Raw genomic sequence first — 17,006 nt, 5'->3', positions numbered from 1 at the left:
TCCTAATATTAATATGGTTATAAAGGAACGTTATAATTAGAAATTGCAGTTTGAAATGAGTTTTTTAAAAAAATCGAATTTTTATAGGAAAATTAGTTACCCGAGACAAAGATAGAAATGAAATTCAAATGAATTCGAAGGATAAACCTGATTTATACCTGAATCATTCCCGATCTCAAAACTGAATATACAAGCGGATGAAAAATGGAAAAACTTGTTTACAAAATATAAAATTTAAAGAATAAAACCCTAAACCCTGGATTTATGAGTTTATAAAAAATTGATTATAAAATCTATTAAATCTAAAAAAGTTCATTGTTAATATAAACAATGTTTGAATATTACATAAAAGTTGAATTATATAATTCAATTATTAACATCATTAAAATCCTAATCACTGATCTGAACATTCATCAAATCAAATATTATATAATGAAATCGAATAATTATTTAATATCTGAATAAATTACACGATTATTAACGTTCAAATATTTTTATAAATCTCGCGCTTCTATTTTAGAAAAGAGCAACCACCAATTATTATCTCCAAAAAAAATCCCTCGCGGCAATTTCATATAGATTCTTTTCAAATTCTTTTTTAAATATTTATATAATATCTTCTTATATCTTCCTCTTTTTCTTTCGAATAAAATTTTTCGAATAGAAAATTTTTCAAATATTCAGAATAAAAAAAAATGCTTCGTTCGTTAATGCAGACGTTCAATATCAACCATTTAAATAACGAAAAAATGAATATTTCATTTAAAAAAAATTTCGAATTGATAATTTTAAAGTGATATCGATGTGAAATGAAATTTCGTTACTCACGGGTGCTGTCGTAGCGGATTCCATTCAATTCATCGAAACAGGGTAACGTGACCAACGTTCCAGGAGGTGTCCTCGGCCAGCACAATAAAGAGTCCCAACTGATCTCACACCCCTGTTGTTCCTCCTCCAGTATCCCCAATGACAACCTTTGCAACTCCTCCTGATGCTTACGTTCCAGACACTCGATCGCTTCTGGGTTCACGGACTCGTTCAATTTGTTGATATAATGCAACGTGTTCAGCACGTAATTACCGTTGTCGAGAACAGTCTCATTGCTCGATTCCCAGCTCATGCTTCCTTCCTAATCGCGAACCGAAACGTTTCGCTTCTCCGATCGGGTTCGTTCGTTCGTTCGTTCGTTCGTCTTTTCGGAAGAAAGGATACGGAGGAGCAAAGTCGAAGAAGAATTAACGTTTATCGATTTTACAATCTATATCGTTTTCTCGGAATTTTCGTTAAAGAAAATTTCTCTTTCTCGACGAAATGTTTTAATATTTTCAATATTAAATGATTTCAAAGTAAAATTTTCCAAGATCCACGTTGATTCGTTTACATTCTTCTTTCCAATCTTAATATCTTCTTGTGGTATATCACAATCGTGATATCGTCGCAATCGTGATTCGAGAATGTTAAAAAAAAGATTTCGAACTCACGATTTCGCGTTTCGCAATCATGAAATGTAATCTCGCGTGCCAGACGTTGATCTGGCAGGTTGTGGATATCTCTGATCGATCAAGAGAAAATTTAATTCCCTTTAGGAGGAAACACGCCCTCGATCTCCTCGACAGAGGCACACTACTTTTTTTCACCGATCGGTCGCAATTGTTTTACTCGTTGTTCTCCTCGGGAAACGAAGATATTTTCGATCGATCGCCGGTCGATTCCACGATTAAATGCCTCGTCGATCCTCCAAGATCCTTGGGCCATTGAAGGGGGGATATAATCCTCGGGAGGAGGGATTCCTTTCCGGAAGTCCTTCGGTTGCAAGGCAAACCAAGGCAAATACAGGGAGAAGAGAGGAGGGGGGAGGGGAGAGGAATGTTTAATCTTTGAACAACAACGTTTAATCTTTACACACGCGATTCCTATCCGTATAGAAACGTGATAATAAAGGTTTATCGAATTTTTACATTACTATTATTATACATATTATTACTATATTATATACACGCACCTCTTCTATTTCGATTTACGTCACTTACGAATGGAACAAAGTTTTCGCGGGATTATTTTACAAATAGTTGGAAATCGGAGGTCGATTTCATCGGATTCGGTGTTCATTGAATTCCTTCGTCAAAGCGAAGGAGGAGATATCCCTTTGAAATATATCCTTACGCCACAGAGAAACTTTACAGAGAAACTTGCTCAACAATTTCTTCTGCGCGTTCTAAGCGTTCATCGAAAGGGGAAAACCTGGTAGGTCCATTGAATTACAGTTCTTGATATCACTCGATGATATATATATATATATATATATTCGAAAAGAAAACTTCTCTTGTTTTTGCCTCTCCCTGTTTTTGGATTATCCTTTGTCAACGCTCTTTTCGAGAGATTTCTTCTATTTATTCGACTATATATATATATGCATCCTCGTGCCGCCTTTTCTAACGTCTAATCCTAGATAGAATTAATTGAAACGAAGAGGATCGATCGGGGAAACGGTCGGAAGTGGCACTCGACAGCTATTAGACAAACCACTCGAGATCCAATTACCGAACCGTGATGATGACGTCTGTCTGTGGATCGAGCGTTAACAGTTGAACGTGATCTTCAATCCCTCTATTGTTCTTGCGTTGGCATAACGCAAGGACCGCGTGGAAAGCCACGAAACACAAAAGGGCGAGTTCGAGATATGGTCGAGAACCGATACTGGTGTTTCGATCGAGAGACAGATCGCTATGCGATGCACCGCGGGGAAAAAGGTGCTCGAGAGCTCCTCTTGGTTAGCGCTTTGCACCGCCGCCCTTCCCCCTTGATTTCAACTCGACTCGTAAGGAGGAACGACACAAGGAGGGTCGTATCGCGATCTCTCTCCAGCTCGAGGCGAACCTCGAGAAGTTCAGAGTCCCTTGTAATCAATAGTCGATAGAGCTTCGTAAACGAGTTTCAAAACTTCGTCCATTCCGCCGCTCTGCCTCTGCTGATCGTGTCTCTCGAAATATCGTTCTTTTTTTTTACGAGGAAAATGACGAGGATCCGTGATTGATTTAGAAATTTGTACGTATAAATTTATACATCTCGCGGTCTCTTCTCCTTTGTTTTTCTTCTGCTCTGTACGTAAAGGAGAAAGAAAACTTCCGAGGAACTTTGATCTTCTGAAATTCTTCTTTCGGGGATTTCTCTCGAATCTTTGGCTTTTCCTCTTTTTTTAAGACGGCCCTCAAAGTTTCTACGTTTATCGGCCCCGATGGAATAAGTCGACGTACGCCTCCTTTAAAATGCTATTCCTCCATCACGGTGAACTTTCCAATGGATACGGTTTAGATGTTTGAAAGCTCTGTTATTTATTTATATTTCTATCTAAGTAAGTGTTCGAGCTTTTTCTGCGTTTGTTTCCAATTCCGTTTATTATAATGTAATGTCCTTTGAAATTTTATTTTCATAGGGGTTTCATATGTTGCTGTTTCAAGTTCTTTTGAGTCGTTTCTAATTACTTTTTTTGTTTCTTCGGAAACAAAGGAACTTGTTTAGAAATAAAAGGATCCTCCTTCGAATCTTTTATGTCTCTATTGAAATGTTCGAAAAATACTTTCGAAAAATTTATTTAATTATCTCTTTCCATCAACTTTTTCAAGAATAATTATAAATAATATTAATAAATAATATTCTCGTAATTAAAATATTTATCGATATCGTCGATAACTTTCTTCGATTATTCTTCTTCAATAATATCCTTAGAATTGCTTCTAAATATCTCTCTCTCTCTCTCTCTCTTTTTTCTTCCTTTTAAAACAAAGTAACTGAATATATATACTATTTATATATTATAATAGAACATAATAGATGGATATACAAAATGTGTCCATTCACTTCTTTCGAATTGTTCCTAGACATCTCTTCCTTGGATATTGGTATACGTGCGCGACGTTCAAAACACGTGTTTCTTTTTCAATTGCATCCAAATCCCTCTTCATAATGCGTTTAAAATTCTCTGTGAGAACACCCACCAACGTTCGACGTTTCTTCCTTTCGAAAAAAAAAAAAAAAAAACTTTAAATTATCTTCGTCAAAGCAACAATGATTACTATTCGTAAAAGTCATCACATCGTCTCGTTTAAATGTGAAATTCTCCTTTCCCTTTCTGACGGAGAGATCCGCTCCGCGTTGGTCCGCCGGCGAGCAGTGACACGCGACTGGCAGTGGCACGTGCTTCGAAGCGGTGCAAGAGCCTACCTCCGGGCGTAGGATCGGCGCGTAAGTCTCGAGGAAGCTGCGTCGCGACGGTGAACCGCGGCGACCGGACGGGTTCTGTCCGTGGCCTCTGTCAACGGCCGTAGGAGACGGTGCAGAGCGTCGATATGGATTTTCGCGTGTACCTGGACCCGACGAGGGCAACTGCCTGCTCTACAATACGTGCACAACTAGGGGGAGCATGCGCCACCATTATATCCTCTCTCTTCTCCCCTTGTCTCTCTGTTTTATCTCCGGTTCAACTCACTCTCTACTGCTGCTCCATAAGAGTTGCTTCGTACTGCGCCCTGTTCCACCTGCCTTGTCACGTTTGCACTCCTTCGAGTTTCTTTTTTTTTTTTTTTTTTTGGAAGAGGAGGGAGGGGAATATTTTTCGGGAGGGTATACTTTTGCCTGTTTGTTCTGTGTATCAATCAGTTCAGTTTTCTTCTTTCTTTTCTTTCTGTCTTTCTAAGTTTGTTCACTTTTTTTTTACTTGGTTGATTTTTTTGGTTTAGTTTTAATGAATTCGACCTTGGTTTAGGGTGAGTGATTGGGGTCACATCACTGTTTCTTTTGTCTTCATCTATTCGATTCACTTTTTATCCTCGCAAGTTTGGTATGTATTATGTTTTGTTTCGTCTGTCTTTTTTTTGTGATTCCTTTTTTTTTTTTTTTTTAGGGAGAATCGTGTACTGTTGATTGGTTGTTCTCTCTATAGATGGCCAGTGTTTCGTTGATTTTCTAGTTTTCTCTCCCTTTGTAAATTCGTTTACATCATTTTTTTGTTTTTGTTTTTGTTTTTTTCTTTTTTTTGTTAGTTTGGTCTTAATGAAGTTGAGCTTGGTTTGGGTTGAATGATCGAGATATCACGTTCCAGTTGTATATCTATGCATCAACTCATTCTTCATTCTCATAAGATTGGTATGTAAATATTACACTTTGTTTCACTTGCCTCGTCACGCTTGCACCATTTCAACTCCAATTTTCTTCTTCTTCTTTTCCTTCTTTTTTGGAGAATCGTTTATTCCTCTTTGATTATATTTTCGTTTGTTTTTCTGGTATAGTTTCTCTATTCTTTTAGGTTCCTGTTATTTTTCTCTCTGTAAAATTGTTTACATTATTTTCATTTTTTATTCGATTAGTTTTATTTTTATGATTATTTAAATGATTATGATAATTTAGTTCTGAAGTTTGAATGTAAAAAATTATTAATAAAATTGAGAAATTTTAATTTTTTACAAAACAGAAAACATCATTAATAATAATATATTTAAATTTTCTTTAAGAACAAGGAATATAATTATATTGCAAAAGAACAATATTTAATTAAAACACTCAATAATGAATCACGATGAAAATTGTATAGAAAACATTTTTGTTAATTGTTTTGTTTAATTGTAAATATTGTAAATATTATAATCAAATAATTAAACGTTGATACAAAATTTTCAATTGATTATTTTATTTCGAGCTAATGCTGATATAATTTATCGAATTAATGTTATAAAAACTTGAGGATTTTATCTGGCACTTTATACCTCATTTAACGTATTTTAATATTAATAAATTTAATAGTTAATGACCATCTCTTTAACAAAAGCATTCTTTAACAAGATTTAAAGGATTTAAAGGCATCTTAAATCATCTTATAATAACTAATATCAAATTAATATTTTACATAAAAAAAAACCTAAGTCTTTTCTTATTCAAAGTATGATTAAAAATGCTTTCTTTCCACGTTTTCAATTTTGATACAATTTTCTACACATATCTCTCTCTCTCCCTCACACACACACACACACGTACACGCACACAAACACATTTCCTTTGTATCATTCTTATGTTTTTCTATTATACATACCTTCATTTATATTCTACCTTTACATTCTCTTTATTTCTTATTCCTTTCCCAATTCTATTTCATATTTTTTACCCATCTATATATAATACTTAATTTTCTTCTTTTCGGCACGTTAAGGGGACATTTCACGTTTAAAAAAATATTGAAAGAGGTCTCGTCTGTAGAGATCAATACTCTTCTGACCGCAATATTTTTCGAATTAATATAAGGAAGAAAGGAAATAAACGTGGTTCCAGATTATAGTCGATCTTCTTTTTGGCAAACAATGTCCATCGTTTGGGGATGGTTAATCAATTTTTTTTCTCGATAATATTTGATTGTTTGCTGAAAGTACAATCATAATAATTAACAACGATCGATTATTCCGATTGAATCAGCTTCGATTTTTTCCGTTAAATATTAATCACCATTGTATGAATAACCATTATCACGTTGTATCAACGTTAATCGTTATCTTTAATTATTAATTAGATCGGATTTCGCTTAAATTCGTCGAGGGATCAAGATTGAATTGATTGATAAATGAATATTTGAAATTGTTGTATTTCAATTAAAATGATCAAACTTACTTAAAGATTCCAAGGGCAATTAAGGATTATTATTCTTTTCACCAAAGATCGTTTCTTCTTCGCACACTTACGTTTTTCTTTTTCTTTTTCTTTTTCCACGAGTCGACTGTTCACCTCGATTTCTTTAATATCTGGAAACAAAATGATCGGCCAGGATCAGTTAGAGATCAATAATATTATTAAATATCGGGCACGCGGATCAACGTGGATCAACATCTGTCTTTCAACAATTGAGAATTTCTTCGATGGAAAAAGTTTCCTAATACCCGTTTCTATATACGTGACTTCTTTAATCCAGAATGACGCTTCGAATCTTTTTTTAATTTCATAGGGTTTGTACAATTCTTACTACTTAAGGTTTAAGATCGTGATGTGGTTTGTTCATTGATAGATGGTTAGATTGAAAGTAGTATAAAATAATGACAGAAAATTTACAGAAGATATTCAGAAAAAGATAGATTAACATCGTACTTTGTACGTAATTACGTACTTTGAAATTAATTTAAATTAATTTTTCAAAAAAAAAAAAAAAAAAAAATAAAATCATGAACAATTCACGTCACGGTTAAAAAAGTAAATTTTAAACGAAAAATCAAAGCGGGCGGTCGGTGAAACAATTTTTCAAACGACAATATTTCCAGCTACTATTTTCGCATCCGTATTCGAAATGGATTCTCATTTTGAGACCAGCTCGCCCTTGGACTTTTGCTACGAATGAATAAAATGCAGCGTTCAAAGCGACTGAAAAATTTATATATAGAACAATCCCTCCATAAATTTTTTTCTTTCTTTTTTCCTTTTTTCTTTTTTTTTTTTTTTTCGTACGAGGTAAAAATCACAAGTGCTTTTTCTCTTCTTCCATTTCGATCCATCCTGACACGGTAATGTATCGCTATCGGCTGGCAAAAAAATCGGTCGGTAAATATCTTTAAAGGTACGTCGAGAGAGAACGATAAAAGACGCGATAAATGCGTGGTATCTTTATTTAAGAAGAAAGGGAGAATATTTTTTTTTTTTAATTGAATTTTGTTTGTCGTGCACAAGATGAAGAGAAAAATTGCAATGTTACGTCTTCTTCTCAATTCTCGTATTAAATCGTTCGCATAATGTATTTGTTCGAATCGTTTTAATCTGTTAAATGGGCCATTTCTTGATTGGAAATTTCTTTAGAGAGAGGAGGGCAAGGAGTTGAAGCGATGTTAAGAATTAAAATTATTACGTTAAAAGTAAATTTCTAAATAAATAATTATTTTCGGGATATAATCGAATTATTGTTTATTTATTTTTTTTAATAAAAAAAAAGAGGTTAATGGTCGATAAGAAAAATTTAATTTAGTTACATCTAGTTACTTTTTCTGCCTGAAGTTAGTTACACATGTATGAAGTCGTCTTGTTATTTATGTGTTGAAATTTTGTTACGAAGAGACTTGTTATTGCGACAAATTGATCGAAATTATTGCAATTCGGATTAAATATGAAGAAAATTTAGCTGGAAACCTTGTATTTTCACAATCAACAGATATCGATAATATTAAATTTCAACGAAACGAAAATCGTATTATGAGTTGGAATGAGATTAATTGGAAACCAACCAATATATTCAAAATTAGAAACTGCTCTGATTACGTATCGATATCAATATCATCAAATACGTTTAAAAGATCAAAAGATATCGCATATATAAGCATTATTTTAATTTTAAACCAAATTATACTTTTAACATGTAACAATGTGACACTTCTAATGTGACAGTTCTTCTTAACCTATAAATAACAATTTAAAAAAAAAATCAATTTAAAATTCGAAAAAATCTTACATTCTTTGATAATTTTTTATCAGATTTTTAAATAAAATTTAGATAGATAATTAGATAAATGACACGTATGTTCTTTCATTTAAAAAAAAAAATATATAAGAAAAAATATTCTTTGTAAAATTCTTTTAAATCATATACCTAAGAAGAAACATCTTTAGTCGTATAATAATTTTCAAAAAGATAGCTCATGATGCATTACGCAAACTATTTATATCATGTTATGCATTCTACTCGTTCCATCCTTAATGCGATGTCATAGAATACGGAAAACAAGACAGACTATGTTAATGTTATATTTTTAGCGTGCTCAACAATGAAAGTTCTAGATGACGCGAAAGATAACTCGAAAGATATAATGTAATGTCTTTGCTTATTGAAAAGCTTTATATATCGTCAAGGGTCGAGGGAATAGAGTTCATAAAGGTCTTAAGAAAATTCTATTTAAAAATATGTATGATAAATATGATTAGAGACGTTTACCTCATAATCTCATGAAAAAAATTCTCAAGATCTTTTTCCAAATTTTTTAACACTTTTCAAATCGTTTTTTTTTTTTTTTTTTTTTTTTTTTTAGAAGGAAATATATTTATTATACGAAGCATAAAAAGACAAATTTTTTTGCTTTCTGAATAAAAGAATTTTCTAAAAGTTTTCCGAGTTTCATTTTGAAATTTTTGATTTTCAAACGACATGTAGTAGTAGTTTAAAACATTCAACTTTCGTGTATAAAATGAATATTCGCACCTTTCTAAAGAATTAAAATAAAATTGATTTTCCAAGTGCTCTGTTTAACTCGTTTCCTTCCTTTGACTTTATTCCCTCGACCAATATAAAAGAAAAATCGATAAATACGCGCTACGTCCCTCGTAAAGAATCGATAACGTTAAAATTAGAAAAAAAAATATTTACTTTCATTTTTCTTTCAATCTTCGATTTATCAAAAAAAAAAAATATAAAAAATTATTATTACGACTTCGAATATCTCGTAATTAAAACCCTCTTTGTCAAATTTTCGAAATAATGTGAAAAAACTTATATCAATATATATTAATTGATAAAAAAAAATTTGCAAATATTTTTACATACACGCACACACACACACACACATACACACACATATATATATAAATCGTGAAGATCCCTTCGATGTTATATAGTGTTTTCCTTTTGTCGATTTAATGCTATTATCCTTTCAAAATTGAAATGAATTCTCCTCGAGTATCTCTTCTCTCCTCATTTTCCTATCAATCTTTCAGTATTTGCATCGTGCAATGAATATTGCCCGAGAGACAAATTAATCTCGAAATCTATTAAATTCCAAGCATGATTGTATTTATTCACGGCGTAATAATTAACGCGACAAGGGAGAAAAAGTAGAGATATAAAAATAAAAATGAGAATTCTGCGATTCTCTCTCCGGAAGGAGTAAAATTTATTCGTTATCCGGGATTGGGTGGTTGGTAAAAAAAATATCGATAAACACAATTCTTCTAACCGGTGAGAGAAAATTTCTCGTACGATACGCGATATATCGAAACGTTCGTTCGTTATATTACCAATTCGCAATAATATTGAATTAATAAAGATTTATAATATGGAAAAATTCAATTCGTCCTTTCTTATCGATTCGCTTGTTTTATCGATGCAAATTGAAACAAATTGTGAATTTTTTTACGCAATTAACTCTTACGTCCAAATTCCATTTATCTGCATAAATTTACATTTCAAACTTAGAATTTCATTAATATATTGAGGTTAGAAATTTTGATATGGTCGAAAATTTTAAATATCGAGATATTGTCGTAATATTATTCAAATACATATTTCTAATGTTGTAAAAGTTTAGAAGATGTTTAAAAAGATAAGAATAAAAACGCGTCAGAATGGCTAATATCCTCCGATTAAATAATTTCTGGTTTCGTATTAACGCAGGTATAATATTTAACCGTAATTCAGCTTTCCAATGGACGTTAATCTGATTAAAATGGTAATTCGTGGCTTATGTGTTAAATAGTTGATTACACGATTAAATAATTTTCAAAACGTATATAAATTTAATTAATAAGTAAAATTTGCTAGAGTTGGATACTATTATTTTTAACGTCTTTGAAAATTAATTTATCCATATTTAATTCGATTCCAAATCGAAACTTTCAATCGACCAACGATTTACTCGTTTCAATTTCTAAGCAGACTAAAAAAAAAAAAAAAGAAACGAATTTGAAATTGTATACTTCAAACTTTAACTTTAAATATCTCAAAAAATTCTGTTGCAAAATTGTAGACGCGTCGTGTTACATTTATCAAAAATGTAAAATAAAAAAGAAAAAAAATAAAAGTTTTTTTAATAGTTTTCTAGTTTTCTAATTACAGAAATTCTTCAATTGTTTCTCCATTTTAAATTTCCTTACCAAAATTGTATGTTTCAAAGAAAAGAAATATATATATTTCTAACCTTTTTCACATTCTAAAAAGAAGAAATAGTATCCCAATTATAAAATCTTCCCTCTCATCTTTCTTTTTCACATATTTTTTAAACGCAAAAATTGACATATTTTGAACATCACAAATTCAGACATTGCGTATTCGTTTCGAATAAATAATTGTTTTCTTAATATCTCAAAAAAAAAAAAACGTAAAGAAAAAGTGTCGTCTGAGTTAAAAATTATAAAAAGAAATCTTTTTTTTTCTTATTCTCCCTTCCTCTTTCGATAAGATACTTAAATTTAACGCAACAGCCCGGTTTGATCGTGTTTTCAAGAGGACGAAGAGAAGAGGAGAGACATCTTGTTTACTATTTTTCTCTTCCCGTAAGAGAAAATCCCGTAAAAATCATAAAAAGTCCTCCTCTATTCCTTCAACGAATTTTAATCGCTGTCAAACGGAAATAATTAATGAAATAAAAAAGGAAAAAAAATACGTAAGAGCGGGATATGAACAAGAAGTAGTGTTTCCCTTCGATCGTAAATTACGATTTTTTTTCTCCCCTCCCTTTTTCAAAAAAACGAAGAGAGAGAAAATTGAAGGAAGAAACGAAGAAATAGAAACTTTGTTTGTTAAATATATAATTTCAACGAATTTTAATCGCTGTCAAACAGAAATAATTAATGAAATAAAAAAGGAAAAAAAATACGTAAGAGGGGGATATGAACACAAAGGAAGTAGTGTTTCTCTTCGATCGTAAAGATACGTACGATTTTTTTCTCCCCCCCCTCTTCCAAAAAAACGAAGAGAGAGAAAATTGAAGGAAGAAACGAAGAAACAGAAACTTTGTTTGTTAAATATATAATTTCGTCCTAATTTCTTACCGGGGAGAAAACTTCCACCCCCCAGTTACACACTGGCTAATTAATTCCTGGTCGAATATCATTAAAACGAACACGCCTACTTCCGAGGATGAACATCCCCGCCCCGAACTTTAATTGAATTCATCAATCCCCCCGTTCTCCTCCTCGCTTTCTGTCCTTCACCCCGTTTACTCGTTTATATTTTTATTATAAAGCAAGTTCCAATTCTTAATCCCTTCAAAACGAGACTAGCTAACTTTCTCGAGAAATTCGAAAAATAACCTTGCTTTACCGTGAATTATTTTTTTCATCTTCAACGTGATTGATCTTAAGCGGTTTTAAATTTTAGAAGAGAATTCTTGGTTGACGAATTTTCATCGTATTTCATGATGAATTCTCTATTGCATGAATTTTTATGACGAGTCGAAAGAAATATATACGGCTGTTAGTGTCTATTTAAAAATGAGCGTGGAATAAATAATAACAGCACTCTAACAACAATTTCTTATTTTTTAAAAAATACATTGACGGATGCATCAATATATTTTGAATTTCCACGCGGGAACACAACACACAAATTCTTTGAAATTTAATTCCCCAATTGGGAACGGAATGCAATAGAGGATCAATATGGATATTTATGATGATCACGTAGCAAGTATGGATGTATATATACGAGTTTTTTTTTTTTTTCTTTTTTCGAGAAAATCGATGAAATATTCGCGGAAATATCTATAAAGAAACGTGAAATTTTCACGATTTTTATCTGGATAGGAAACGACATTCGCGTTCATACGTTTCGTTTGTTTGTAAAAGGGGCGTAAAAGTAACGGCATAGCCATGTATATATCTGACGTTAACAGATAGCCACTGACAGGATGAAAATATTTCAAGGAAAAGCGATATCGAATACATTAATATCGCGGGAATAAAAGTTTCTGCGCGTAAATTATCGTTTATTTATTCGAATATTTTCACTTTCGTAAATGACAGGCGTACGATAAATTTAAAGGAGGAGGAAGAAGAAGAAATTGTTCTTAGGGGAAAAGAATAATCTGTTTAACGATAAATTTGTAATACTTTGTCGGACGTGAGATATATATAATTATTATCTTTTCCCCCCCCCCCTCCTCAAGGAAATAAAATTAATATTGATGAAAAATTATTATTTCGATATTAATTAATATTTATCGAGGAAGATTAATATTCCAGTAAATGATGTACTATCCACTCGTATGAATATTTAAATTTAATTATTAGCATGTGGAGAATTTTACAAACGTGTAAAATAATGCAAATCACGGTGAATGAAACAACAAAATATTGTAGAAGAATATTAATGTATATATAACTCGTGCAACATCGGAGGAAGGGCAATATATGATATTGACCCCATCGAACAATTAATGAAATCGTATGCAATCGTAAATGGGCATAATTTCAATTTAATTTTCTCTTTCTCTTTTTCTCTTTTTCTTTTTTTTTTTTTTTTTTTTTTTTACTGTCGAAACACATTCGAATGCAAATTATTTCGATGCCTCGATTTATCTCGTAATAAATATTCCAAGGTTCGGTATCTGGACCAGACTCTCGATCGTTATTTTGAACATCTTATCACGTCTGAGTATCTACCCAACGGTATTTCATCTTACCTGTGCGATGGCGAATCGTGTTTCATCGTGTCCAATCTTTAATATCGTGGTTGGAATAAATTTGAAAAGGTGGAAAATAACTTTCTCGTAATTTCTTTTTGACATTTTTTTTTTTTTCTCTTTTTTGGAAAATTTTATTCTTATCACACCTCCATTTTCTTCGTATATACGAACGAAATATACGTTTGAAATTTTTTTAATCGAAATTTTTTATCAGATTTTAATTTCTTCTTACGTTTCATAAACGTATGCAAATGACACTCATACGTGTATCACGTGTATTATAGTACGTGTAAAATACATTTATTCAAATAATATTCTAAGAGTAAAAAAGATTTTAATTACGCAATATCTTTGTGAATTTTTAAATTAAAATTATCGAAAAATTTCCCAAGTTCGAGGAAAATATGAGAGACAATTAAATCTATCTAACAATTATTATTTCTTAAAACTCAAAATTTTAAATAGAAAGAAAAACGCGAGTGAAGAAAATTCGCGTAGATATAGAAAACGGTAGCGCGAAATGATAGTCTAACATAAATAAACGCCTGACTGTACACCGATGAATAAACCACGGATGTTCGAACATTTTATAAGAAATATAAATTCTCAAAACGCAAATAGGAAATAATATGAAGGAAGAATAAAGCTAAAAATATCGATTGCATGAACGAATCTTGAATACCTTATCTTAATAATTATAATAAAATATAAAGTTTTTCCGATATAGATAAAAATGTAATGTAACAAACAATACGATTTAATAAAAATATATATATATATATATATATATATACTTTGAATTTTACATTTTATTATGATCAAACTTATCACTTCGTTAATGGCAGCAGCGTTGTAAATATTAATATGAAAGTTATGAGGTCGATGGAATTCACTTTATTGCTGTTGATATATTATGCGAATTTATCGTTGCATACCTTAACACACGATGTTAATATCGTGGTTGGATAATATCGATTTGAATATACTTGATATTATTATTATTCGCGTATTAGCCGAAATTACGTATTTTTATCGAATTTATCAAAATTCTATACATTGTTCAATTGTCGGAATAAAAATTGGATTTACAACAACAATCGATTTAAAAATACAATGATAACAAATGATTTTTTTTCGTCTCTTTCTCTCGTTCTTAAACGAGAGAAACTTTAGAATGGAAAATATTAATGGCGTTTCCCTCGTGTATCTGAAGAAAAGGAAAAGAAAGAGGAGAAAAGAAAAGGAAAAAAGAGAAAAAACAGATGAAGCGGAACAAGAGTTGAAAATTCTTGAAAGAATAATAAGACGAAGTGAAAAAGCGATACTACGTTGAATCGTTCCTTATCATTTTTATTCTTTAATTTCATCCTTGAATTTATATTGTATTTTATATCATATACTCTCTTTGCAAGTCGTATCGCCGTTTCAACGAGCTTTAACCAACGAGCGCCATTGTCAAAGTTTACAACCGAGTCGTCAACATCGGTCCATTGGGACAAACATTTATCTTTGGTTTAGAATAGTATAGTATAGTATAAGTATAGTATAGTATAGGATCACCGTAATTTGGAAATTGCTAAATTACATCGATTAGTTTGATTATATGCGATTCGTTTCGAGGTCTCCTCGGGATCAGAGGAGAATATCAGATTAGTAATTGCATTAGTGACGTTGATTTAGAATGGTATCCATCCATGATATCCATCAAATGTCAAATACTACTTGTTTCAATTGTTATATGTCTCTTGGTGGATTCGTTTTTTAAAATATTTTTTTCTTTTTTATCTTAAAATACATTATATTAGAATTTTGATTTTTACATTATATTTTATAAAAAAAAAAAAAATATTAATGGAGTCAAAAATATTAAGAGTAAATAAAATTTGATCGTGTTTGTGTTAAATTTTTCATCATTGCGAGTAATTTTTCCAATTTTTCCCACGTTATTGATATATTTCTGTAACGATTCGATCATCCACAAAAAATATTACATCAAACGAATCAAGTTTAATTCTTATCGATAAATTTCACTATAGCTAGAAAAAGGAAGATCTCTTTTCGAGATTGTCTTGCTATAAACGGATCATTCTCCTTAACGAGGCTGAACAACTCGAGATTCCTCTACGATGCCCTCTCTTTACCTTTACAGTGTTTTGCTCTGTTTTGTTCTTCGACGCGAGGCGACCAACAGGAAATCATAAATCGTACGATCAATTTAAAATTTACGAGCGAGCATGGGTCTGCTTTTGTTATAAGCTGATATAGGATAAAAAGCATTACGAGCGGAATGGCACAATGAACTGTAACATGATAAAACCGTCTTTTTCTTCGCTCGAGGAAAAATGTGTAGTATTCACTAAGAGAATGCCTATCCTTTCCATGATCATGAAAATTAAAAATTATTTTCGAAATTTCGACTAATCGATCTTAATAATAATGGTGAAAATTTTCATTAAAAAATTTCCAATAAGAAGACATTAGTGCTAAAAGGTAAATTCTATGATCATGGACTAATTAAAAATTAGTCGAAGTGATTGATTTTTAGATCTGTGAAATTTTGTAAAGTCTTTAAATTCTCGAAATTAAAATATTTTTTTTTTTAAATTTTCTTCCTTTTTTTTTTAAATTTTTCAAAATAATAGTGATTGTTAATAACAGTCATTCTTAATTTTTTAGAATTTCGAATCACAATCAAATTATTGTTTCGAGATCTCGATCGATCNTGTAAAGTCTTTAAATTCTCGAAATTAAAATATTTTTTTTTTTAAATTTTCTTCCTTTTTTTTTTAAATTTTTCAAAATAATAGTGATTGTTAATAACAGTCATTCTTAATTTTTTAGAATTTCGAATCACAATCAAATTATTGATTCGAGATCTCGATCTTAATATAATGCTAAAAATTTTCATCAAAAATTTCCTATTATTGTTAATAAGAAGATATTAGTGCTAAAAGGTAAATTCCATGATCATGGACTAATTAAAAATTAGTCGAAGTGATTGATTTTTAGATCTATGAAATTTTGTAAAATCTTTAAACTCTCGAAATTAAAATACTTATTTTTTTCTTCCTTTTTTTTTCTAAATTTTTCAAACTCAAAATAATAACAATCATTCTTAATTTTTTAGAATTTCGAATCACAATCAAATTAGAGAATTGTTTCGAGATCTCGATCGATCTTAATATAATGTTGAAAATTTTCATTAAAGGATTTTCTATTATTACCAATAAGAAAGCACGGTGTTAAAAGGTGGAAAGTTCCTTCGAGTTTCTTTCGTTTGCAGAAAAGGAGGGGGAATTGCACGTTCGATAGAGGAGATCTTGTGCGAGAAAAAAAGTTTGTAACTTTATCATTGATGTAAACTGTTTAAAGCCAAGTAGCATGAAGGAAGAAGGATGAAATTTCCCAGCAGAAACTTTCAGAGGGATTGGAATCAAGAGTGTAATTGAGTTTATACGCTTGAATTATTATTGATATTGCGAAAATTAGAGGTAATGAAGTATTAAATCGAGGGAAATTGGAATTTTATAAAAAAATTAAATCGTGTTAAGTCGAATGAAATTGCGTTAAAGGATTTTCTTTTATCTTCGGAGAGAC

General features: G+C 31.1%; 1 protein-coding gene across 2 annotated transcripts in view; it reads right to left on the bottom strand.

Moving 5' to 3' along the window:
* The window catches only part of LOC122712359 (diuretic hormone receptor-like), a 64,724-nt gene extending 59,419 nt beyond the window's left edge, over nucleotides 1–5,305 (bottom strand). For both annotated transcript variants that reach the window (XM_043931930.1, XM_043931931.1), the window contains exon 1: nucleotides 829–5,305. In XM_043931930.1, the coding sequence (XP_043787865.1) occupies nucleotides 829–1,120 (292 nt within the window). In that variant the 5' untranslated portion in view covers nucleotides 1,121–5,305. The remainder of the gene's footprint in view (nucleotides 1–828) is intronic.
* Between the last annotated feature and the right edge of the window lie 11,701 nt (nucleotides 5,306–17,006).

Source organism: Apis laboriosa, unplaced genomic scaffold (genome assembly GCF_014066325.1).
Source record: "Apis laboriosa isolate Shangri-la unplaced genomic scaffold, ASM1406632v1 scaffold1_cov151, whole genome shotgun sequence".
Lineage (NCBI taxonomy): Eukaryota > Metazoa > Arthropoda > Insecta > Hymenoptera > Apidae > Apis > Apis laboriosa.
This window is presented reverse-complemented; position numbering and strand designations above follow the sequence as displayed.